We start from the raw sequence: 26,825 nt of genomic DNA, 5'->3' as shown, positions 1-26,825 counted from the left end.
GCCTCAGATAATAAATAAAATGTATTATTATTATTATTATTTCTCATTGTTATCTCTCCCACCACTTGCAAGCCAACTTTGGAAAGTGAGCGGGACCACTGACATCATGATTACATCAGGTGGCCCTTTTGCCCACATGGGTCTTGCAAAGCACTTTTCATAGGGCTTCGTAAGACCCAATGATTAGCTGGTTTTCAGGTGTTGCAAAGCCCTGCACACAGCAGTTTGCTTAGGATATTTCAGGCACCAACATTCCACTGATTGACAGTGCCTCAAAACCCCTTTCACTTGAGCCATGTTTTTACCTGGTCAACACTTGATGTAGGGCAGGCAGGCATGGCTTGGTTGAAATAGGCCTCACAGACCTAATTATTCATTTCATAAAAATTCTATACTGATTGATTGGAGCAAACAAACAAACACCTCAAAGTGGTTTACCAAAATGCACACCTGCTAATTATGCTTACTGACTAGAAATTCCCCACCCCTTCTGTAAACTATGGGCCTCAATTTGGGTTGGGTTAGAAGACTGGTGATGTACTGGAAGAAATGTTGAGAATTTTCAACCTGTGCTGCTACAACATTATTGTCACCCATGGTGCCTTTGGAGTTTTTAACTAATCTAGTGCAGTGTTTCTCAACCTTTTTTGGGCCAAGGCACACTTGTTCCATGAAAAAAATCACGAGGCACACCTGGAAGAAAGTTCCCCTCTGCCGCTCATTCCGGCGCCCCTAGAAGCAGCGGCTGCGGCTCCAGCGCGCTCGTCTCCGCTAGCCTGAAAGGGAGAGGGGCTTCGGAGGATCCACCACTTACGGAGCTTCCGGACGAACGGCGACAAGGACAGCTCCGTCAGAGGAGACGACGAGGCAGCGGAGCGCACTGCCATCGCCGCCACCGCCCCACATTCAACCACCGCGCCGCAAGCGAGCGCGAACTTGCGAGAGGTGGGGTTGGGGAACAGAGCGGCGCCGGGCCATCTCGCAAGAGCAAGCGGCGAGAACAGTTGCCCGAAAGGAGCCCCTGGGAACTGTAGTCCTTTCTCTGGCTCCCTTTCCCTCAACAGCGTGCGGGGGTGGCGGAAGTGGAGCTTTCTCTCGTCAGCCAGGTTTGCGCTCTCGCGAGCCTTGAGCCGAGGCTTCCGGCTGGTGAGGGTTTGCCGTTGCCCGGGAAACAAGCCGCACGTCGCGGCACACCAGCCAGCGTCTCGCGGCACAGTAGTGTGCCGCGGAACAGCGGTTGATCTAGTGTCCTTCAGATGTTGGTCTACAACTCCTATCATCCCAGACCATTGACCATGCCAGCAGAGGCTGATGGGGGAGGTTGCTTTAGAGTAAGGAATACATAATCAGTGTCTTTTTAAAAATAAATTCAGTGAGGTGAGCATTTAGGTGAGGTTCCTGGGCATATTATTGCTAATTTCCTTGGTGTTAGGTACCACCTGTAGGTGAGTTTCAGAGTGAGTTTTCCTTTTCGTTGATATGGATTTAAAGGGGATGGGGTTTAGATCACATTCTCGTCCACTGAGAGGGGTTAATCTCATAGCCTATGTCATCCTCATTGTTTTTTGATTAAGTCTAGGGGGTTCGTGGGATGTTGTAGCAGTATGTATTTACCTACCTACAGTTCCACATCTTATTTCAAAACTTTGAAGTATTGTGGAATTTGTTTTTGGAGGAATCAGACATGGAGGAAGGGGATAATTTCCTCAATGAGCTCAAATCATCTCATGTATGAGGATAAGGCAATAGGGTCAGAGTCGGGAAGGAAGGAGGTGGGTGTTGGGAAGCAGGAGAAGTGTGGAAACAGCAGAGCTGGTTTAAAAAATATTGGTGGAAGTTCTGGGCCACTCATCCTGTTAGCTAGGGATGATGGGAGTTGTAGTCCCAAAACATCTGGAGGGCCGAGTTTGGTGATGCCCGATATAGGTGATAGAGGCATCTGTCTTGTCCTGTGTCTTGTCCTGAGAGTCAGTCAGTGAGTGCTGTCGGAATCTGTATTATGTCTTGAATTGCTGGAGCAACAGAAATACTTTCTACTTGTAGATATATTTATCTGCAAAGCCTACAAAGTGTATGAATATATCAAGAACTGTATTACTGAAGCCTGATCTTCTGCAGCAGTCACTCTTTGGACCTTAAGCTGTCTCTCTGTTGTGACTGGACTTCCGCTGTGTGGGTATCTCACCTCAGAATCCCAGCATTTGTATGGAATAGTATTAAATCTGGATAATCAGTAAGAACTATTGCTAATATTTTTATATATATTATTAGCACATATGGTAGCTAGGTGTGCAGATGCTGTTCTTTAAATTTATAGCATGAAAGGCATGAGATATTAATATGCTGAGATGGAGCAGAGTCTGTTGTGTAATAGGAAACTTTCCATGGGTACATTTTCCAGCTGATGGGAAGCCAGGGAATGTTGCCAATTTTAAGTCTGGTGGTTGTATTATTGTGGGTGAGGAGTTGTTTTAAGATTGGGTGGCTGTCTGTAGGTAATGAAAGGTCTTCCTCCCAGAGCTTGAGAAACCACCAGACTTAACATGGACACTGGTACCAGAGCCTGCAATAAACCCAGATGCCAACTTTGCTGCCACATACACCCAGACAACACCATTACTGGCCCCAACAACATCCAACATACCATCTCAGGACTATTTAATTGCTCATCTTCTAACATTGTGTATGCCATCAAATGCCAACAGTGCCCTTCAGCTCTCTATATTCGACAAACAGGCCAAACCCTACGCCAAAGGATAAATGGACATAAATCTGACATCAGGAATCACAAGACAGAGAAACCAGTAGGAGAACACTTCAATCTCCCAGGACATTCTATACAAGATCTCAAAGCAGCTGTTTTATTACAGAAAAAATTCAGAAACAGACTGGAAAGAGAAGTTGCTGAATTGCAACTCATTAGCAAGCTTAAAACCATGGAGCCACCTGGAATGAACAGAGACATAGGATTCTTATCTCATTATACATGATCAAGCTTTCCTTAGTACCTCAGCCCTTGCTTCCCCCCCACACACCAATTGCAGTCATTAACAGTCGTTAACAGTCATCAACAGGTTTACCACTCCTATCAGCCCATCACCCATTCCCATCACCCCCACCCCCACCCTCTGAATATACATAAGGGTCTGGTTACTTCTGTTTCAGTGTATCTGATGAAGTGTGCATGCACACAAAAGCTCATACCAAAATAAAAAATTAGTTGGTCTTTAAGGTGCTACTGAAGGAATTTTTTTATTTTGTTTTGACTCAGACCAACACGGCTACCTACCTGTATTTGGAAATCAAATTCACTAAAAAAATTCCACATTTCGGTTAACTCTCAAATTTATTTACAGGTTTAAGATATGTTTTGTACACCTCAATTTACATAAAAGGGAAACCAGAGATAAAGCAATTTACAATGAGGAAAAGTTTTCTGCATAATTAAAACAAACCTTTAATTTCTTTTAAAAAGGTGCCAAGCATGCTGTTTTTGCACATCTTTCACTGTAAGTCACTACAAAGTGTATATTTGTAATGTGTCAGCATAGCAGCTTGGTATTCTGCTTTAAGACAGGGTCTTGAGGTCCCTCCATGTGTTACTAGATTAGCTGAATGGGAAAAGCAAAAAAAGAAAGTTGCACTGGAGTACTGGATTTGCTGAATGAAAGAATTCTTAAACCAATTCAAAAATAAGTACACTGTCAAGTTGTATTCACAGCAATGTGTCATGTTAGCACTAGTTTGAAAGTTCACTGCCAACTTTCTTTCATTCCCCCCACTGACTGGCACAAAACCTTTTCTCTTTTAAATACAGTTGTACCTCAGGTTACGAACACCTCAGGTTATGTACACTTCGGGTTACGAACTCCGCAAACCCGGAAGTATTTTCGCCATGCGCGTGTTCGCATGCGCAGAAGTGGTGTGCGCGCTTTGCGCATGCGCAAAATGGCGCTTCGGGTTACGACCATTTCAGGTTACGAACTGCGTCCTGGAACGGATCGTGTTCATAACCCGAGGTACCACTGTACCTATTTTGAATGGGGAAGTGTAAGGGTTAAAGTTGTGAGAATAACCCACCCATTGCCCATCCTCCCACAAAACAGTAGTATTACTAGCAATTGTTTCCCACTCCACCCTAGCCCAACTCTTAACATTTCAGAAGATCACTGAACACATTTTCTGTTTGGGTACTATGTGCTCATAACATGGGTTGAAGGATTTGAAGATTTCAAATAAAAAATTTGTATTTTTATTGGGGAAATGGATTGATTTAAAAGGAACAAAAAGAGGAATTTAAAATACTCTGACTGATTCAATACGGCCTTCTAAGAAAACTGATGGAGCTCTCAAAAGAGCCATACACTATCTCATTTTTAAAAATCCAACAGGATAGCACCTTTCAGAGCAATGCAGTTACACCCCCATACCACTTAAACAAAACTGGAAAGGTCTTCAACTGACTCTGAAGAGGCAGTGCAATTTTTCATAGCCATTAAAATTCCACTCCCCACCCCCAGTGAAATCTAAAGGCATCCAAACAGAAAACCCTATTATTTCTCTGCCCAGTTATTATGCTCCAGGATTCCAACACCCTGGCATTTATAAGACGACCAGTGGGGGGCAGGGAGTGAGTGGCTCTGTTACAGCAATGCCAGTTCCCAGCTTCCTGTAGCCTTATGTGACCTGCTAAATAAAATCTGTGGGTTTTTTTCTAAATGAGGAGTGATGGTTTTACAAACTGCCCATGGAATTAAACTATATGGAAATGTCATCCCCTCTGCAACCTGTAGATCCTGCAGCATTTTAAGGGATCTCAAGCCGCACGATTGAACAGCTACACGTCCAAGTCCACATGGAGCAATTAGCTAGGGAAGATTATGTTAAGGACATACTATTCAGCGTCAGTATTTGAGGTTTCCAAAGAAGCGGGATTCAACCCTGAGATCGTATTGTCTATACTTGTGGGAACTTCTTTTGCTCCTGGCATCTCTTTCTAAGGAAATACAAAAAGTTAGGTAAAATGTAACAAAAGCACACAAGACAAATTGCTTATCCTTAAGAAATGTGATTATTACCACGCACGCATCAGGGGGGGGGGGAGCTACACTGCATAAGGAGACTACTGCATTCTTGCAAGTAATCCATTAGAACGCTTAACAATGAAGTTATCATCTCACTTCTAGTTTTTTCCCCTCTAAAACAATTTGAATTTCTTTGGCATCCAAAGTCTCATAGGTCAGCAATGCTTCCGCTAAATTCTTGTGCTCTTTTGTGCGGTTCTTCAATATATTCTTTGCTCGTTCGTATGATTCCTATCACAGAATAAAATAAAATAAACACATTAAGGATCATTTGCAACAAAACTGGAAATCGAAGACATGTATTCTAAAAACTGTTTTAAGACTGACCCCTGATCTAATATTTTCAATAAAGCCACAAATATTCACGTTTCAATTTTATTCATGTACAGTCGTACCTTGGGTTACGAACACCTCGGGTTACAAACTGCGCAAAACCGGAAGTATTTTCGCTGCGTGTGTGCAGAAGCGGCGTGCACGCTTTGCGCATGCGCAAAATGGCGCTTCGGGAATTTTTCGGGTTACGAACTTTTCGGGTTACGAACTGCGACCCGGAATGGATCGTGTTCGTAACCCGAGGTATTACTGTATACTCATTGCAGAAACCAAGACTCCATAAATGTTTTAGTTTAAAACAAGTAAGAAACACAATGGATGGAAGGAAAAATAAGGTAGAAAAATAACGGAATATGAGAAAGGAATCTATTGGCAACAAGGAGCTTGAAGAATGTTCTATTGATAATAATTTGTAAAGGAAGTTCCTAAGCTTTTAACAGGGTCATGAACTGAATTAGGAGTTAGGCCATTTTTATGGTTTACTAGATATATACATGAAACCCAAGGGAAGCAAAACTTTATTCACCCAATATTTATTCCAGTTATTCCATGATGGGAGAATCACACTTTTTCTTACCTTTAAAAGCATTCTTATTTCTTGTTCAATTGCAGACTGGGTTTCGGGACTGAGTTTCCCTGTATCTGTGTAGGTCATGACACCAAGCTTATAGAAAGCAAAAGAAAGAGACAAAAGGAACTTATATATATAGGACTTTTCAAGGGTACAAAATTACATTCAATTGTTGTGCAATTTAACATCTCAGCATCCTGCAAATAATATCTACTGTGCTGCAACAGGCCCCCAAGGTGTCTGATATTTAAACAGCTGAAGCTGTACACAGAAGTATCCCACCACTAGGTAGAGCCCCGGTGGTGTGGTGCGCCGGGCCGGTAGGCAGGGCGCTGCGCGGCAAAGCCACGCGGAAACCATGCTGCGCCCTGCGAGGGCGCCAGAGCGATCTCTGCCCCTCAGCGCCAGGGCGCCCGACCTGCTCGAGACTGCCCTGCCCACCATATCACAACCTTCTTGTTAAATCTGGATGGGAGGGAGCTTGTCAGCATAAATCTAGTAATGTCTACTCGAAAGTTAGTCCCACAATTAAAAAGAAAAAGAACGTTAGTCCCACTGTTCACAACTGGACTTTCTCCCTGTAAGTGTATACGACTGCAGCCTTTGTCATCGATCACACATTTTGGTGGATAATCCTATTAAATTATTCACACTTAATATTAATTTTTAATCATTGTCTTAACTTGTTGCTTTTTAAGATTACAAAAAAAAACATGCATCTAAGAGAAATTTCACTATCCACGATGACTGAAAGGAAGGGGCATACCAGGAGGAAACAAAACATATAAGGGAATACAGGCAGAAGGAGTAAATGCTTTCTGGTGCTTGATTGAGCTCTCCCTGTGGTACTATAGAGCAAAAATGTGCAGACCCCAACCCCCCCCCAATGTGCTGTGAAATGAACATGGCAGTGTAACATATACAGTAGTGGCTGGCGAGGTGCACAGCTGCTTTGCTGACTTCCAACACAGAGGGACAGAGAGGTGGGATAAAGCTGGGGGAGATTGGCTCCTTTGTTCTGCACCAATCTAATACTCCCATGCTTCACCCCACCCTTCTTGGTAAGTGCCAGTAACCCTGCATTGGGAGGCCAGCAGTGTCTCACTTATCACTACTATTTTGTCAAGTCCACACTTTAAATTGCTTTGTATAATCTCCAAGGAAAAATGACAAAACGTGTTTCTTATTCACCCACGCTGTTCACATCTTTGATAATCCGTAAGGCTGAGTTGATCACATATACATTTCACTTTATAATACACTACGGTCTAAAGATCCAGATAGGGATAACAGCAATTTAATACAAGGGTCTGATACCACGTCCTGAAGGACTCATCAATGCGGAGATAAGAGGGCAGCATCCAAAACTCAAACAGGAGATATTTAGATCTTACCTTCTCACTCATTCCAAACTTAGTCACCATGAGCCTTGCTATTTTAGTAGCATTGTCAAAATCACTAGAAGCACCTAAATGAACAACAACAACAACAACAACAACAAGAAATTATACAAAAGCAATTCAGATTTTGAAGTTAAAACAAACATTTTGAATACTAATCTTGTTTCGGGTTTTTCCTGACCTGTTGTGACGTAATCACCCCCAAATATAAGTTCTTCTGCAACTCTTCCTCCCATGCTAACATCCATCTGCGCAAGCAGCTGGGACCTAGTTTCACTCCACCTGTCATTTTCTGGCAGCAAAGACACCTTTAATACAAAATTGTGTGAGCAGAGATTAAAGTTCATGAAAATAGCAAATTACACTTTGTAGTTGCTTTGATTGGCTAGTTGCTTTAACAATCTTGAAACAGAGGCGAGTTAGAGGATACTAAATGCCTTGATACCCTTCTGAGACATTTGTTGGTTTCTCTACCCCAAACTAAAACCTGCTTCCCGAAGAGTAGACACCTGCACTGTTGCCGGCTCTGTCTGGACCTGTCATGGTCATGCAGTATCTTAGCGAGAAATAAATCAAAAGCAACTTTTTGCTGATGGCCAATCTGGGCTTATGGTACTCTAAAGGTAACAGCCCTTCTACACTCAGCCCCTGCAGCTGGAGTGGGGAATCTCCAACTCTGCTATGAAACAATTTTGTGCATGTGTTTGGGCAATAGTCCCAAAGTTCAAAATGCAGCAGAGCCAGATGAATGAATGTTTTCATCCACAAGTGGATGTCTTTTTTGAACCAATAGCACTGCAGGGTGTATATAAAACATTTCTAAAATGGCAATAATAATAATTATTTATTAAATTTGTATACCACCCTTCATCTGAAGATCACAGGGTGGTTCAGATAATAAAAATACAAAATGAAAACATAAAATACATAGTAAAACAAAAACAAACTAGTAAATCTTCCCCTTAAACACATTTAAAAGGCCACAGGATATTAATCAGCCAAAGTCTTGGTTATAGAGAAACATTTTCGCCTGGTGCCTATGTAATGAAGGTGAACCTCCATAACGAATGCCACGGCAACCAACCGGGTTCTCATTTCAATTACATTTTACTATGGAAATATATTGCCAGGTGTTTGATATCAGCTCTGTTGAAAAAGTAAAGCAGTAAAGTGGTCAAAAGTGGGTATTCTCTACAAAATCAAAATCCTCACATGTCCAAGTGTTGGTCCTCGTGGCATAATTGTTGCTTTGTTGATTGGCATTGCATCTTTAGTATAGTATGCAATAATGGCATGCCCAGATTCATGATAGGCTGTAATTGTTTTATTCTTATCATCAATTTCTACACTTCTACGCTCAGGGCCTGAAAGCAAAGAAAGGAAATCACGGAAGCTGAAAAGTGACCAAATGCAAGCAGATGCTCCATTCTACTCGTAACACACACTCACACCCACAACCCATTTGCTTTTCTCACCATCATGCAGACACTGAAGTGGAGACTTAGTAGGCTCAGTCCTCACTCAACTGTTCTGAAGGGTTTTTTGTCCCGTTATAGTCATACCTTGGGTTAAGTACGCTTCAGGTTGAGTACTTTCAATTTAAGACCGTCTGGAACGGATTAATCCACTTTCCATTACTTCAAGTTAAGTACGCTTCAGGTTAAGTATGGACTTCCAGAACCAATTAAGTATTTAACCTGAGGTACCTCTGTATTTGTTTCCTCCCTAAATATTTTTTTTACTTTTTCAAACCTTGAGATTCCCCTGCGCATGCTCAGAAGTCGCATCTGGGCTCCATAGCCATAACTCAGCACTAAATTTTGCTACTAGTATATCCAAGGGGGAGAACAAGCAAAACACTGCATTGGAGAATGCTCTTCTTAAGGTTCCAGCCAGCCAGTCAGGATACTCCATTCCACTATACTCCATTCCATTCACCCTGCCCCACCGTTTGCTATTGTTTATTCTCAACAGTCAACCACCAATCAGAGCTCCATGGCTATTGAGCATGTTCTATCTTCACTGGGCTATTTGGGGGTTCCCCCAAGTCTGCTGGTTCCTCCCACCTGACCATGGGTGGCATGGACACCATAAGGATCCACACTCTAAAGAAGAGTTAGGTATTTGTATACAGCAGGGGTTGGCAAACTATGGCCCATGGGCTGGATCCAGCCCAATTGCCCTCTGGATCTGGCCCGCGAAGGGTTCTGGAATCACTGTCACCATTTTTTCCAGCCACAATTTTTTCACGACCCCCCCCCACACACACACACCACGGTGGCGCCTCCTCCCTCCCACTTCCTGGCTTCTCCCCACCCTGCAGAGGAAGCGGGCTGGGCTTTGAGAGGAAGTCTTGCTGCTCACTGGCCGGCCCCCATGGCCATGCTGTGGGCTGGAGCTTGGCCTCCTCCGCCACGCGCGCAGTCCAACCCGCCACTAGGTCTTGGGGGTGGTGAACCGGCCCCCTCCCAAAAAAGTTTGCTGACCCCGGTATACAGGATGGACCAGAGCAGGCATAGGCAAATTCCGGCCCTCCAGATGTTTGGGACTACAATTACCATCATCCTTAGCTAACAGGACCAGTGGTCAGCGATGATGGGAATTGTAGTCCCAAACATATTGAGGGCCAGAGTTTGCCTGGGTCAGAGGATTCAAGGTTACAGAAACCAAATAAACATTTTACCCTGTTTCCAGGAGATTTTAGGCACACATTCAGGTTCTGAAACACATTTCCTCAAAGGCAAGCTATGTTTAGGTTCTTTATGTTTCCATGTCACAAGTAGGGTTCCTTACCTCTGATAATTCTTTGTTAGAAATAATGGCAAGAACCCAAAAACCCTCAGTGTAGCATATAAGTGCTGTATTTGTTACTTAACTCCCATGAAGTGCCCAAGGTCAAAATACTTACCTCTCTGAATTCAGAAATTCAAATTTAGAAATAGCCTACCCATAAGAATTTTGTCCTTTGAGAATTCTAGCTCCTTCATAGTAACCATATCCTTTCCATCAACCGCAGCTTTCAATGCAGCTTGATTCACTAGGTTTTCTAGCTCAGCTCCAGAAAATCCTACTGTTCCTCTTGCAATGATTTCTGCATCAATAGCTGCAGTAAAACACACACACACAAAGTCCTATATCAACCTAATCTGAGAAATTAATATTATTTCACATTAAAGCGAACTTTAATTTTATTGCCACTATAATCACAATATAGATGAAGAACAGAGCACTGATTTATTCAAGCAATACCGTAAGCAAAATCAAAGACTCTGGCTCCCACTGGTGACAAGATTCTGAATTTCAATCACAAGCATGTAATAACTAGGGGTTTCATGTGTGGGCCAAAAACTGGAGTGAATTGGGGTTTTCCCTCCCCTCCCCACATCAAAGAACAATGTCAATAAACTGCCAGATCAGGTCCTCTACAAAGTCTTGTGTCGCTGCGTTTCTATACTTTTCTTTACCTTATAGCTCCATATTTTCTTATGTTTGTAGACATTGAAAATAGTGAGGCTGCCCAAAAGGTTGCCTGTGGAGTATTGAAGAGCTCTTTGCTAAAGCACATCAACAGAGTTATGCTTTCTTTATTAAGAAGGTATTCCCTATCCACCACCACCCAATTAGATTGGGGGGGGGGTGATTCTGTTTTACTCTCCGCACCTCTCAAAAAGCCCCTGGACGTATTTGTTTGCAATTTAGCATGCTTTAATCCACTGGAATAGCTCATGTGCCCTAAATTTCATCCACTTTGGCCAAAAGGGGAAACAAGCTATAGCCATTTCAGATTCCTCAGTATAGTGAAAGGGGAACAGAGATTTTTTTAAAAAAAAAATCAAGGTGATTCGGAACTTAGAACACATATCTAAATTAGAGGTCACAGAGCGACTTCAATATACTTTATTCGACCGATAGTCAGAACAAAAACATTTCTCAGTACAAAGATAAACATATAAAACTTAAGGCATCAGGGGGATACATAAAATATAAAAATATAAAACTGAAGACATCAGCGGGATACATAAAAATATAAAAATATAAAACTGAGGGCATCAGCGGGATACATAAATGGGGTATGACCGCACTACTAAACCTCCTACAGGTAACCCGCATCAAGACATTCGATTATACGTTTCCGACACTTGAGCGCCAGGAAAAGGAATTTAGCCACTGAGAAGGTTATTTTCCCAGTGGGCTTGTTTAGCAAATATGCTGCCTGCCGTTCTCTTAGTCGGGAACTAAACTGAGATAAATACGGGGCTATAAGACATTGCCTTAGATCATTATAAAAGGGACAACTCAGTAGAATGTGTTCTGTAGATTCTACCTCACTCAAGGCACAATGGCACATTCTCTGACCGTATGGGACTCCTCCAAATCTTCCCCTCAAAACCGCCGAATCAAGGACATTCAGTCTAGCCGCAGTAAGTAGTCTGCGGTATTCCACGTAGTGGATATCCGCCAGGTAACGGGCTGGTGCAGACCGATACACCTGCTCCCCTAAAAACATCCCAGATTTCATGCGGGCTATGTCCTCCTGTCTGGCGATATCCCCCAATCTCTGAGCGATCATCGCTTTAGCGCGACTGAACGTCATGGACTCAATATAAAGGGAGGACAGACCGCACTTTTGCACTTCCTCTACCACTTCCCTTTCCCATGGAGATTTAAAATTATCCCTCAGAATCAGGGGGGCCAAACCTATCGGTCTGAAACATAGTTTGGGCCATAGCCATAATTTCGCTTTCACAGAGCGACTTAGAAACAGATTAAAATTTACAGCCACTCTACAACTTTCTGTATTGCCTGCTCCCAAGATAACAGTTGCATATTTATACTTACATTCATCATACTTTATTTTATTCAGGTACCATTTCAGAATCTCTGTTCGGCCCCTGACATCTGGCCTGGGGACTGTAACTTGCATGTCAAAGCGGCCAGGACGTATCAAAGCACTAATTGGGGAGGAAAAACAATTCTGTGAATGATTCAATATATTTAAGATCCTTGCTAACCAGATGACTGATTTTTAATTTTTTAAGAGTTAAGAACATGATAGGGTAAAGTGAGCAGCTAATATATTTCTGACTTACTAAAAATTGTTTCACACAAGCAAATGGCCTCCACACAACCCTCCCAACCCTCCTTGGATTACAGGAACCCCAAGGCAAAAGGTACTTTATGAACCAACACTTCATATATACATCCCGGCTGCCACTGCTGTCATTTTTGCTGTTCCTGATAATGATAGCTAGAAGGGGCTAGTCCTTCTGAGTGCTGCTTTCAAAGATAAAAATACAGACATGATGCAAGAATAGTACCTTGTAAGTTTTAATAGCTATTACTGACCTACGCTTTCAAAGTCATATATGCACAAAATCAAGCCATGCAAAGTTACGTTTTATGCATATATACGCACACACACATACTTATCTAATGCTTCAGGGAAGTTTGTTGCACCAATGATAATGACGCCTTCGTTGGGTTTAAAGCTTAAAAAAGAGAGAGAAGAGAGCTTTTGTTAATGTACTTAGGTGTGAAGAGTTTCTCTGTTCTTACAATGAGTACAGCAATATCCATGCAACTGCAAGCCCTTTATTAGGCATGACTCAAAGCACTCTAAGGCTCCAGAGTGGGGGTCATCCATTTGTTTGGAAATCTGCAGGCATGCCAGAAGAATACTAGTAAGAATGTAAGAGCAGACTTGCTGGACCAGACCAAAGGTCCAGTGAATCAAAATCCTGTTTCCAACAACAGCTAGCTGGATGCTGCGAGGAAGCCTCGCAGCAGGGCATGCCCTCCCCTGTTTTTTGCCCCTCAGCAACAGGTATTCAGAGAACTCTGCCTCAGAATCTATCCTCTTTTCACGGCCATCTTATGGCTGCAAATTTGAAAGCTTAGTTATGAGTGACATGCCCTAAAATCTGGATTAGCAGTGATCAAGGCAAATGGCTCAATGAAACAGGCTTGTAGGTAGGCTGTAATTAGTGACACCAGCCCAAAGCATGATCAGTAGACCTGCTACTCTAGTGTAACCACCATCCCTCCTAACTAAACTATGCTATGTTGTGCGCCTAGACAATCCTTGCCTGCATACCAACCACTTTGTGCCCTGGTCAAAGAAAAAGAGGGTGCTGCAGGCTTATCAACTAGTTGGAATAGCAGCATCCGTATAAAATATGGCTGCTGGGCAGTATAGTAATCTGGGGTTTCCCAGGGCTTGGCTACCCTGCTATGTAGGGTGATACCAGGCATTTGAACATGCCTTAAATGGTATGATATTCTTTCCAAGTGACATATCAGATTTCAAATTATTTTACTGCTTGGGGGGCCACACACCTCTCCCTATGAACCCCACACTCATTCTCCTTATTCTGATGTTCCAATATAACAGATAATCCCTTGGCTCAGAAAGAAAATTAGTATTTACCCATCCATTTCAGCAAGGAGCTGATTTATAGTCTGTCTTGAGTAGGGATGCATTGGAGACTCTATCCTTTTGCCACCAACAGAATCTAGCTCATCAATGAATATAACACATGGTGCATTTGCTTTGGCTTCCCCTAAGAAAGCAACATGTCAAAATTTATTTCTTCATACTACAAACACCATTTTGTATTCTTCACACATTTCTAATATGAGATTCACAAGTTTATTCTGGCCACCCTCATAAATTGCACTTTTCTAGAAAAATAGCTTTTCGGTGCCTATACAGTATTGCTATTTTAGCTAGAAAGCAGTCAAAAGGAAAAACAACTGTTCTTTGAATTAGGGATAAAACAATGGGTCCATGATAAAGGTCCAGACTGGAATGAATATATACATACGTATATTGGGTTAAAACCGTTCAGACAGAATTCAGACTTTTGATATAATTTTGATGATGATGATGATGATAATAATAATAATAGAATGTTTTTGAATTTTCCTGATGCCTGCTACAGCCTTCTTTATTTTAATAGAGAGCTTAGACTTAAGAGCATGTATTCAATAAGAAACTGCTAGATTTCAAAATGTGTTCATCCACACTCCTGAAATTAATAATAATAATAATAATAATAATAATAATAATAATAATAATAATAGTTTGTTTATTTATACCCCATCCATCTGGCTGGGTTTCCCCAGTCACTTTGAGCGGCTTCCAACAAAATATTAAAAATACAATAAAACGTCAGACATTAAAAACTTCCCTAAACAAGGGTGCCTTCAGGTGTCTTCTAAAAGTCAGATAGTTGTTTACAGTCATACTTCATGTTGCGTCCGCTGCTAGTTGCGTCTTTTCAAGATAAGAACACGGCAAACCCGGAAGTGTTTACTTCCGGGTTTCGCTGCACGTGCATAAGTGCTCTATCGCGCATGCGCAAAAGCGCCGCTCTGGTTACGGCCTTTTCGGGGTGCGAACCCGGAACGGATCAAGTCCGTAACTAGAGGTACCACTGTATTTCCTTGAGATCTGATGGGAGGGCGTTCCACAGGGCAGGCACCAGTACCAAGAAGGCCCTCTGCCTGGTTCCCTGTAACTTGGCTTCTCACAGTGAGGAAAACGCCTGAAGGCCCTTGGAGCTGGACCTCAGTGTCTGGGTTGAATGATGGGGGTGGAGCCGCTCCTTCAGGTATACATGTCTTCATGAAAGCAGCCCATTTTCAAGGTAAAACTAAGTTGTACTCACTAAACAGGTTTCTGATACGACTGGCTCCAACGCCAACAAACATCTCATCAAATTCCGATCCAGAGGCATAATAGAATGGAACATCAGCTTCTCCTGCCACAGCTCTAGCAAGAAGAGTTTTGCCAGTTCCAGGTGGTCCGACCAACAGAATACCTGGGGAAAGAATGACATGGAAATAAAATTATGACAAAGCATATGTAGAACTGATTATCGCCCATGTTTACCCCAATTTTTATAATTTCTCAACAAGTGATTCTAGTCACTGCAAATTTCAGCCCAGCTAGGAGGAGGACAACTATGAAGGCTAGGGATGTGGATCTGGATCTGACAGTTATTTAATATAAGGGCGGGCCACCCATCTATCACCTAACATCACAATGTCAGGTGACACTGCGCTTTCAACCCCAACAATTGGCTGACTGTCAGGATTTCAAAGCGTCACCCAAGGCTTGCAAAGAACCCTGTGCTGGTCTTTGTAAACTTCAGAAGTCCTTTTTGGAAGAGCCCAGCTACCTTTGTACCTGCCCACGCCTGGTCTGATAACATACGTGATGTCAGGTCATTAGCCCGTTGGGCCAAATGACAAAGCTTAATTAGGCCCAAAGGCTCCCCACCCAATACAGAGAGTATACAAAAAGAAAATCTGGACAACAAACACACTCCCCTGAGTGAAAAAGGATCAATCACAAGAGTTACAAAAGGGGAGGGGTGAACTAAATACAAATTTAAAAGACACAAAGGGCAGAGCAATTCAAAAAGAGCAGGAGTAGCAAAGGTAGAGAAACTGCCTTTTTCTGTGCTTGCTTTGGATATATTTTTCCTTTCCCTTTGCAGTTTTTTTTAGTTTCCTTCTCAGTATGTCAGGACTGGTATAATTCATCCCACAATCCAGGGGTGTGTTGGGGGAGTGAGGGGACCCTGTGGAATGCCTCTGACGGTAGAGGAATACCTGCTGTAGGATGTTCATGAAAGAGGCACATGAGGTTATTACCTGCCTCACATAAATAGGATTGCAATGTAACAAGTGGTATGAACACCCCCATGAAAGCACCTGTCAACAATCAAAAGCTCACACTTACCTTTAGGAAGTTTACCTCCCAGTACAGTAAATTTCTGAGGATTTTTCAAGAATTCTACCACCTCTTGCAACTCTTGCTTTGCTTCTTCAACCTTCATTCAATTAAAATTTTAAAATGAATATCTTATGCCACCATTTTTTAAAGACTTGTTTTATAACTTGGCCAAATTAGCTTTAGGTAGACTTGTGCTCACAATCCTGAGCTATTTTTAAGCACAAAGGCTCATGAGCCCCCCCAGTATAACTTTTTTTGCTTTTAAAATACAGGGGCCCCTGCTGTATAGTCAGCTGCCTGGAAACTCCCATGCTTTCCAAAGCAGTTTGCCCTGTGGCAAGAGGAAGGCTGCTATTTTAAGAAAGTAAAGTCTGAAGTCCAACTGGACAACAGATATAGAACTACACTGGTCTCTGGCCTATGTTTATTTAACATAAAACATTTACTGAAAAACCAAGTCATACAGCTAATAACATATACTGTACTAGGTAAAGCCTCTAGAACTGTAAAGGGGGGGGGGGAGAACTAATTCCTACATAATATATCAGAGTACAGTGCTAGGGGGAAAAGCAATTAAACCTCAATTGTGATCACGTGTAAGATCATGATGGAACAATTTAAAAGAAAACACAATACTCAAAGATGCATGTAAGGAAGCAGCAGTTTGTCTGATTTTTAAAAAAGTATCAGGGATCCATCTGTAGAATTTGTTTGCCATGGATAATTCTGTTGTGAACTTTAGTCATTACAGGAGGCAAATGGAGAATGTAGCCACCTATGCTGGCAACGCTACACTGCATCATCATGGAACAGTTCCTGACAAAGCAAAGTTGCCAGAAGCTGAACAACAAGAGGCACATCATATATTGGCAAGTATTATAGGAAGAAAAGCTAGCGTGAGAGGCCACCATCCAACTATATTGGCAGACCCACACCAATATTCATCTCGGGTTTATTGCATGATCCATGGATGTGTGTGAGCTGCAGGGTGCATTCACAGGCAGTGGTTTCTGTATTTGTCCGTCACAAGCAGGAGGAAGGCTGAAGAAGGAAAGGATCCCGTACCCTTAAAATGTTTCAACATGTGCTGCTGTGCTTCTTTGTTCTTGGATTTTTTTATAGTGTTCTGTTGCAGTTTTCTTCAAATTTTGCATTGCATTACACTGTGGCCTCCGTGTGTCACTGTTTGCTGTTTTTTGTAAATTGCTTAGAAACTATTTTAAGTATTGTGTGGTATATCAATAAATTACATAGATAAATTTCAATTCAATCGTTGGTGGACATCAAGCATTTAAACTTACCCCTTTGACATGTTCAAAAGTAACATTTTTCATCTGAATAGGGTCCACAGCTGCATCAAGCCCAGAAGTTGTTCGAAAACGCACTAAAAGCAAAGGATAAAATAGATTAATTTACTGATAGGCCATTTAGTCAGTATCATTTGTCATAGCTATTTTTGCACCTACCAATGTTCAATTAAGCATTTCTTTAAAAAATAAATTCTTTAGTTCACTTGTATTGTATTCTTACGTGTGGCTCTCAGAACTGACTATGCCCTTATCTATTTAGCTGCAGTAGTGATTCAGCATCAAATACTATCAGGCCATTCACTACGTCCCAGCTAAACAGATATTTATACCTATAAAGCAGGCACCCCCAAACTGCGGCCCTCCAGATGTTTTGGCCTACAACTCCCACGATCCCTAGCTAAGAGGACCAGTGGTCAGGGATGATGGAAATTGTAGTCCAAAAATCTGGAGGGCCGAAGTTTGGGGATGCCTGCTATAAAGACTTGTGTAGTGTACCCCCATGCCCATCTCCAACATCTGAATCATATCACCCTGCACACCAAATCTTTACAATGAGGAACTCTCAACGACCCATTACTGAACTCACTGCCAAAGTTTTGCCAAAGCTTCTGGAAGAAATGCAAGAACTTACTTGGGTTGGAAGAATGTTAAAGAAATATCCATAGATGTAATTCTATGACACACCAGATCTATACAAATCTGTCTTTAAAAATAACGGTCTGATCTGAGAAACTAAATGATTCCATTCAAGAACCAAGGTATTGAAAATCAGTAGGAAACACAACTACTTAGGGTGCTAAAAGTATTCAACTGTCCTAAGAAAAGTGAGGTCTATGAAATGTTCTTGTTCAAATTTTACCAAGATATATTTTCCCAACTATTACTCATTTCAGAGAAAAGAACACTAGATGTTTTCACCTGGAGTAGCGTACACCACTTTGTGAATTCATTCAACTTGTGATTTTAATCTAGACTTAAAATAACAGACTAACCTCACAAAGCAAAGCAGGAAATGAAAGATTTAAAAAGAATGAAAAGTTAACAAACCAGTATCCATAAAGGGGCATTTACCAGATAAAAAAGGACTTTTTGACAAACCATAAAGGCCAAGCAGGATCAGAACAAGGACAAAGAAACGGTTTCGTCTTATGGAATCTAAAGAAGAAAAATATATATTAGGCAAGCAATTTTTTTACTGTATAAAATCCAAGGAAGCTGACAATCAGCTAGACCAGGGGTGGCCAACTCCCAAGAGGCTGCGATCTACTTTCTGAATTAAAATCTGGCAGTGATCTACCTCCGTTTTTTGGGGGGGGGGTCAGCTCAGAGTTGTTGAGCTTTTTTTTTAGGGAGAAGGAAAGTCCCGGTTTCTTAGGGTTTGGGCTCAAAGTTGTTGAGCTTCTGAGGGGAGAGCCAGTGATCTATCAGTGATCTACCACAGACATCCAGTGATCTACCGGTAGATCATGATCTACCTGTTGGATGTGCCTGAGCTAGACTAAGTGATAAGGGGATGACATTGTGGGACAATGACGATGAAGAACCTGCTGCTTAATTCTTATTTTTCTACCATATATGGATACGGCACAAAGGGGGTTCATTTACCATGTATTTTAAATGTGATCTGTAATACCGCACATACAAAACAGAACACTTTGAATAAGACAAACAAACCATTACGTTGATTGAGTGACTGTGCTTTCAAAAAGCCCTCAGCAAATCCAGTTTTAAAGGCATCTTGTTGAGCTTCAGGTATCTTTTTTGTTTTCATTAGTTTATCTACACTTTCAACATCAGGTCCTCTATCTCTCAGTAGGAGACCCTAAGGAGTTGATGGAGAAAACACTTGCATTAGTTTTTAAACCAGGGGTCAGATTTTTGGGCACATAATAATAGCCTGCTGGATCAGGCCACCTACTCCCACATCCTGTTCTCAGTGGCCAGCCAGATGCGTGTGGTAAACAGGGGACAGAACATGAGCCGAAGAGCACTCTCCTCTCTCTTAAAGTTCAGCATGCATTGACCTTTTAAATTTTTATATGAATGGATAATTATCAAGTAGCAATACTACCACTTGCAATGGAAAGGCTTGCAAGTGCATCATGCAGGGGTGAGAGCCAATCTTGTGGCAGTGGATGTGATGAGACTTCCCTTTTCTGTCCTTCACCTTGAAGTACCCCCTCCTGCTGGGGGGGGAGGGGGGACGACCCTCTAGAGCAGGAGGCCACAGTGGGGAGGAATGGAAAGTTGGTGTGAGCCAAAGTCTGTTGTACATGCATATTACTGTAACTGGACAGCACCCTAGAATTCTGGGCAGCAATTCAAATAATTACAGTGAAATATCACTATCCATCAGTCTCCAGGACATTCTTGCCCGTTGGATTTTACAGTGCTTGGATTACAGTACCATTCAGCTGAAATTGTTAACATTCTAGATGTGAAAAGGTATATAGTCATCTATTTTTAAGATGGATTCTGCTTGTATACCTATCAGCAATTATCCCTTTTACCTATCTTTTCCTACATCAGCTTTCTAACAACCTAACTACCATCATGATTCATAAATCCCTTATCTCTTCCTGATCCCTCCCTTTCAATCCACATTTACCTGTCCTCAATTACTTCAGTCTACAAACTCCTGAGAAGCGGGACTTGGCTTCCGATTTTTAATGGGTCAGGTATTTTTTAAAGACACTGTATAAAACAGGCATCAGAAGAGGTTATGATCAGAACACTCAAATCTTTAGACTTGCCTTTATAAATGAGGGCGCTACATTTTCTGTTTCTGTTAATCGTTCTGATGAAGACTGCAGCCGTCTTGCTCTTGATTTCAGCGTCTTAAAACCTCGTGTCTGAATAAAAACTTAAAACACACAACACATTGTTTCAACATAACATAAATTCTTTCCTTACTTAATTTTTTAGTGTAAATCCTGAAACACAGCCGATACAAAGAGCCAAACACCAGGTTCTGTGCTTTTGGGTGTGTGCATGTGTGTTTTGAGTAGTTTCCCCAAAACAGTACTCCTCTATGCTGTACAGTGGTACCTCATGTTGCGAACGAGATCCGTTCCGGCGGCCTGTTCGCAACATGAAATGGCCGCAACATTAAGTGCCGCATCTGCACACACATGTGACGCAATGCGGTGCTTCTGCGCATGCGCAAAGCACAATTTAGCGCTTGTGCGCAGGTTACAGACGCGCCGAACTCGGAAGTAACCCGTTCTGGGACTTCCGGGTTTGGCGCATCCGTAACCTGAAAAGACGCAACATGAAGCGGACGTATCATGAGGTATGACTGTATAGCAATCACATACAAAAATATCTGGAGTTTCAAAGCAGCTTAATACAGCATGGGAAAAAGAAGGGAAGGGGCAGTTGTTCAAATTTAAAAATCAGCCCCCCATTAAGCACCCTTCAGGCTGCTCTTTGGATCCTAGTTATGTTATTTAAAAGAATAGCAACACTCGCCATACTATAGCAACAGCAATTCACTCTATTCAAGCAAGCAATTTTTAAGGAGATCTTGCTAAATACAGAACATTCATATATACAGAGGCTCCTGTGGAGTCTCCAAACTTCGCAGATACGGCAAATAACAGACAAATAAGAGAACCTGCATCAGTTGCAAGTTAGGTAATTGGTAGTTAGGTAATACTAACTCCCTTCCCTTCAATGAAGTTCAGTCGAGAATTCAAAACTTGTGAGAAACAGAAATCTGAGAAGGCTTGAATGTCACTACAAGTGTTACATTAATCACTGCCATTGAAAGTAAAATTTCAAAAATACAACTAATTAATTTAAGTAATTTTAGAGAGCTGGATCCAGTTGTTCCATTCCCAGCCTCCAGGTCTACCTCATGTGAAGCAGGGATAAGTTCCAACCCTCTGGAACAGCTTTTCAGAGGCATGGGAATTAGTCAAGGAGAATAACCTCCTTCCTCTAACAAGCATCACATGAGCAGAGCTCCACTGATGGGAACTCAGGATTCATCCTGTAGTACCGTGTTTCTCATATTATAAGACACGTATTATATTTATTTTTTTCCTCAAAAAAACACACTATGGCTTATTTTCAAGGGATGTCTTATTTTTTTCCTCCTCCTGCCGCGGCCGGCATTGCTGCTGCGCCTATCGCTATGTCTTATTTTCGGGGTATGGCTTATATTCCTTGAATGCTTAAAAATCCTGCTATGGCTTATTTTATGGGTATGTCTTAAAATATGAGAAACAGGGTATATACTACGTTCTTCAGCCAGCTAAATCAATTTAATCAAAAAGAATCTTCTTACTTCATACCTGGCCAACGTTGAAGATCTGAACATACACTCTGGAGGGGGCTAGGATGCTGTCTGTACAGGTAAGATGAGCGCAAGACACTAAACACATCTGCGAAACCTAGGAAGTTACCATAAAAACATTATTATTATTATTGCAATCACTAAGCTAAACAATGGCTTTAGAAAAACTTTATAGGTTCAAAATATTTTACAGGATAAAATGAAAATATTTTACAGGATAAAATGAGTCTCCAAAATCTATTTCAAAACATATATAACTAAAATAACTTCACATTTTTAATTTCATTTGAGAGTTAATCAGTCCGATTCACTCTCAAATGAACATGTTGATCCTATCCACATTTATTTGTGAGTCCTGCTGTGGTTAACAGAGCTTCCTCTTGGGAACAAGATTGCTTTTTGTATTCTTAGGTTGCAAATTAGTTTTTTCAGTCACTGTAATATTATGAAAAGCAGCCCTGAAAAAAGGTCCACAAAAATGTTTACTAGCCCACACTTAACTATGTTGGTACTTAATACTATGTCCAAAGCCTGTAAAAGAATCACTTATTTAAGTACAGTATATAAAAACTTCAGTACTCAGTTGCCTTGAGAAAGTTCTTACTCTCCATATGAAATCAGGCAAGTGGTTATTTACATGTCTAAGTTAAGGTAGAGTCCCATATAGAATTATAGAACATTCTTTACATGTTTCTTATTGCTCTTAACTATTGCTGTGAGCAATATGTGTTTTATGTCTAATAACACAATTGTGCAACTACTTTGCAGTGCACAGCCTACTGCACAAAGGCAAAACTCATGTTTGTTGCTCTGCCCACTTTTGCCTCTGGCCTTGCTCAGCAGAGGCATGACACACACACCCCTACATCAAACCTGAAGGACGCATAGAAGGGAAAGACCATTCATGCTAAAAAGTCTTTGCCATCCCTGCATTACAGGGGCCTTATAGAAGAAATAAGCATGGAAACGAAGCAGAAAACAAGCATCTCACTGGAACCATATATTAAGGGGTGGGATGTGATGCTGCCTTGGCTTCAATTCAGTAAGCGATTCAACTTTTCGCTGCCATAATATCCTAAGACATACCATACTTATTTTCAAAGAAGGACTGTGCAGATATATACGATGTTTGCCAGTGTGAAGAGATTTTGTTTTCTACACGATAGCCAGGTAGTAGCCTGTCCACTAGTTCATCAAACTGGTTAGCTTTCAAGTCAGAAAGTCCTAGGTCTCGTATATTAAGTACTGGCTGTAAAAAGAACAGGTGAAGAATGGAAACGTTTAAGAACATCAGATTACTCAAAAAGGGGGAAAAAGAAAAGAAAAAGAAATGTCCAACTAATATGATTCTAAAAACGGTCCCCAAAGTAGAAGCAGTCTAGAACACACACGCTTTCCCCATTTCATTCTGCAAGCCCCAATCGTTAAGGCTATTCAAAATATCGACTTATTTCCATCAATTGTTTAAAACGTAGTCATTATTTTCCAAAATACAATTTCTAAGTTGAAGTCACTGCTCTTTACTCAAAGCAAATGAAAGCAGTATCTATGTACAATAAAAGCCTTTATTTGGCGCAGTTTCAAACATCAAGAAATTATCAGTGACCATATTGCAAAATATACATCGTTAATTCAAATTGAAGGGCTGTAGCTCTAGAGCAGTTATACTCGTAAACTAACAATTTCAAAGAGTTATAATTTCTGCTGTAACTGGCAATACAATCCTATGCATGTTAACTCCGAACTTTATTCGGAGTTAACCCCAAATCTCTAGATTCAGGTCTGCCGTAGTCGAAATAAATAAATAAAATATTGAAAAGGATTATTTAAAAAAACTCCTCAAAAAAATTCCTTTAAAAGAATCAAGTCCTTAAAAATGTTTTTGTTCTAAAAAAGTCTGTAAAAGAATCCTTCCCAAAAAATTGTCCAGTAGCACCTTAGAGACCAAGTAAGTTGTCTTATTCTTCAAAAAGGCAACTTCAGCAGAACAGGGTAATAAATTTAATAACAATTGTCATTATGTTTGTAACTGCAGTGCACAAAAAATATTTAATCAGCTGTGCACAAATGAATACTTGCATATCAGGAAATTCTCTCTTTTCAAAACTAAGTGTGGAGCTTTGTATATAATAATAATACTCCATCTGGATTGTCCCAGGACAGTATAGAATACTAAAAGGAGTATCAAAATTCGCTTTATAATATTCCTTTTTATGCCACATATAAGGCACCAAGCAAATTTAAATCATGCTAAATGATACACGAACACAAATAAACCTATCACTGCTATCAGAGAATTCTTACCTCACTATTCTGCACCTCATGTTCGGGTGCAGCTTCCTTTTGCACACACTGGGTAGATGGTGTAGCAAATGATGGAGCTGGAGTTATGGGTGAATGGAAGGCATTGATGAGGTGACTCAATGGAACTGTGACCTAGAGTAAAAGAAAGTTTATGTGAAAGCACTATCTTTAAAATCACTACGTTTATTTAATCTGAATTTTTACAACAGAAATCTTTTTTCCTCTTTTTTTAAAAAAACAATGCTTTGAGCATGTTTTCTATAACACAAAGCAACAACTTTTTAAAAAGAATAAACGTATTATTGCAAGGAGTTAATTTCCTTCAGAACCAAGAAACCAGTGCCCTGCTTATTAGGTGAAACAGCCTCTCGCAAATTTCCTGATATTTACAAAAAGGCAGGATTCAATGTAATTTAGTATTCTTTCTGTCTAGCTGTGCATCCAGCAGTTCTCAGAGAGGAATCAATTTCTACTGTTTTTTGCTTCAGGGCTCATCTCTCCTTGGCTTTTCTTCTGATCACAAGAAATTACTTAAGTGCATAAGCTTCAACAAAACAGAACATACACCCCATTCCGGGGTGCCATTCGCACCCCAAAAAGTCCACAACTAGAGCGCCACTTCTGCGCATGCGGGAGGTGCGCAGAGCATTCTGCGCATGCAGCGAAACCCAGAAGTATATGAGTTCGTATCCTGAAAAAATGCAACTGGAGACTGACATAACAAGAGGTACGACTGTACTTTTAAAACAACATATTTCTTTACATACTACTCTAACTGGAAACTTGACAGGCCTGTTTTGTGCCCCATCTTGCTTTCATTAGTCCCCCAACTCAAGTGCATGATTTTGTGCCCCCCCAAAAGCATTCTACATAGGAATGCAATAAATGTCATCCATGGACAATGTTACACCATACAAAATTCTTCAAAAAGGCAACGGCAGCATTAGATAAGGAAGGGTGCAGCAGCTTTTCTGAGATGTTAGGGCATTAAACATGACAACGTAACATCAATGTAAACCATATGAAGCATTCACGGACTATTAGCCTACCAACAGTTGCTAGCCATGACAACTAAACAGAATCTTCTAAATTTTGTTAAATGAATAATAAAATTATTTCTTCCTTTACTGTACACCAACCCAACTGTCCTTTAAACCCAAGACCCATCTACCTATAACTTTTGTGTCTAACAATGCTATTAAGGAAAAGTTGAAGTGCTTGGGCTTTTTTTTTTTAGTTCAGAAAAAAAGACTTAAGCAGGTAGGGTCAAACAAAGATTCATAATTTTATCAGCACTTGATGAAGTTCAATAGTGTTTGTCGTCTACCTGTAAACAGACTGGAGGAACAGAGCCCCGCTATTCCCCCAAACCTGTTTCAGAGGGTTTATTTTTTGAGGGGAGGGGAGCCTCCAGTGCAGATGTGGAGGATTGTGTGGGGAAAGGGGTTGAGAGAAGTCCATTTGCATGACACTGAATGTCACTCAGTAAGGTGCATGGATATACCATATTTTTCCGTCTATAAGACGCTCCCATGTATAAGACGACCCCTATTTTTTGAGCCCAAAATTAAGAAATATTTTAAACATTCCGTGTTTAAGACGACCCCCAATTTTAAACTTAAAAAGTTTTTTGGGGGGGAATATAGTCTTACACACGGAAAAATACAGTAATCTGTCCCTTTTCTAATGGGGTCTAATGAAATTCACAAACACCAGCGCCCGAACTGGCAAATGGAAATAATACCTCACGTCTTAATTTCCAAAGACATGCTGCGCTGATTACTTTTTTTAAAGGGGAAGGTGATAACATTGAGAACGGCGCCGCGACCCACGGAGATTTTAAACACGGGTGGCTAAGTAGAACCTCCATATTCAGTAGCAGCATAGCCCTGGATATTCGATACTAGGCCAATTCACTGTCCTCCTAAGGCTGTTTGGGGGCATCGTGAGAGGAAGCTGTCTGTTCAGAAACAGGATCCAGCTGGGCTCTTCTTGTAGGGTCCTGAAACCTCGACTCGCTCCCGAGAAAGGCTGGCGCGAAACCCGCCTCTCTCTAAGACGTGGCCGGGCAGCCGGTGGCCAAGAGGCCGCTTCCCTTCTCCTTCCGCCCCAGATCTCTTTCCAGCCGCCGCCGGCGACATATTGGGCCCGGATCTCCCAGCAGCCCGAGTAGCTACGCAGAACAATAGCTGCTCCTCCCGGAGAGAGACTCCCCGCCCTCCCCCCGCGAGGCCTTTACCTGGGGCTGCACCGTGGTGGAGAAGGAAAACATCGTCGCCACGCCCGGCCCCGCAGACGGACCGGCCCGCTCTCCGCAGCCTCCGGTCGGGGCCTCGCTTCTCGGCCCTTCCGGGCTCTTTCTGGACAGAGGGAAAAGGGGAACTCGGAGACTACTCAGCTCTCATGGAAAATGGCCGCCTCCTGCCGCCGGCACAGCCCGCACCGAACCCGACGCGAACGCTCGTCCGCTAGCCCGGATGTGGGCGGCCCAGGAAGAACTGCTTCCGGGTCACCCGCAGGTCTCTTTTCTTAGCCGACGTAGAGCAGCACTTAAGAGTCAGCGCGGAGTAGTTTTGAGTGCGGGATGGGCCCCTAGAGCTAGATGCATTCATGTAGTGATTAGAGTGTCAGACTAGGGACCTGGGAGTCGACTCCAAGGTTCAAAACCTATGGGTCACTTACCCTCAGGCTAAACTACCTCACAGGGTTGTTGTGAGGATAACATGGGGAGGCACGGTGGGTTATAAACGAATAAATAAATATGAAGAGCCTTGCTGGAT

General features: G+C 41.7%; 1 protein-coding gene across 4 annotated transcripts; it reads right to left on the bottom strand.

Annotated features, from left to right (window-relative positions):
- Positions 1 to 3,327: 3,327 nt before the first annotated feature.
- On the bottom strand, positions 3,328 to 26,508 carry YME1L1 (YME1 like 1 ATPase). 4 transcript variants are annotated; one of them, XM_035129451.2, is made up of 21 exons: positions 26,285 to 26,508; positions 24,046 to 24,177; positions 22,828 to 22,990; positions 21,740 to 21,838; positions 20,195 to 20,304; positions 19,116 to 19,263; positions 18,513 to 18,596; positions 17,433 to 17,515; positions 16,138 to 16,228; positions 15,059 to 15,211; positions 13,816 to 13,948; positions 12,815 to 12,877; positions 12,228 to 12,340; positions 10,336 to 10,491; positions 8,601 to 8,752; positions 7,570 to 7,696; positions 7,383 to 7,456; positions 5,995 to 6,081; positions 5,181 to 5,315; positions 4,896 to 4,996; positions 3,328 to 3,611 (listed from the first exon to the last, which is right to left on the bottom strand). In XM_035129451.2, the coding sequence occupies exons 1-21, from the start codon at positions 26,315 to 26,317 to the stop codon at positions 3,608 to 3,610; spliced, it is 2,241 nt and encodes a 746-aa protein (XP_034985342.1). In that variant the 5' UTR covers positions 26,318 to 26,508; the 3' UTR covers positions 3,328 to 3,607. The 4 variants fall into 4 exon arrangements, with proteins under 4 accessions (XP_034985342.1, XP_034985339.1, XP_034985340.1 ...); XM_035129448.2 differs by lacking the exon at positions 26,285 to 26,508 and adding an exon at positions 25,790 to 26,246; XM_035129449.2 differs by lacking the exon at positions 26,285 to 26,508 and adding an exon at positions 25,790 to 26,244 and having other exon boundaries at positions 19,122 to 19,263.
- Between the last annotated feature and the right edge of the window lie 317 nt (positions 26,509 to 26,825).

This window comes from Zootoca vivipara, chromosome 12, assembly GCF_963506605.1.
Source record: "Zootoca vivipara chromosome 12, rZooViv1.1, whole genome shotgun sequence".
NCBI classification, from domain to species: domain Eukaryota; kingdom Metazoa; phylum Chordata; class Lepidosauria; order Squamata; family Lacertidae; genus Zootoca; species Zootoca vivipara.
The sequence above is the reverse complement of the archived record's forward strand: the minus strand, read 5'-3'. Positions and strand labels throughout refer to the sequence as shown.

Bases quoted from the DNA above. Each gene is read 5' to 3' on its own strand.
- YME1L1 (XM_035129448.2), bottom strand. From the start codon at position 25,930: ATGCTGCTACTGAATATGGAGGTTCTACTTAGCCACCCGTGTTTAAAA. The intron at 24,178-25,789 runs GTATTATTTCCA...CTTTTACTCTAG, and splicing joins TTTGGAAATTAAGACGTGAG to GTCACAGTTCCATTGAGTCA. The intron at 19,264-20,194 runs GCAAGTCTAAAG...TCAACTCCTTAG, and splicing joins TAGCGCCCTCATTTATAAAG to GGTCTCCTACTGAGAGATAG.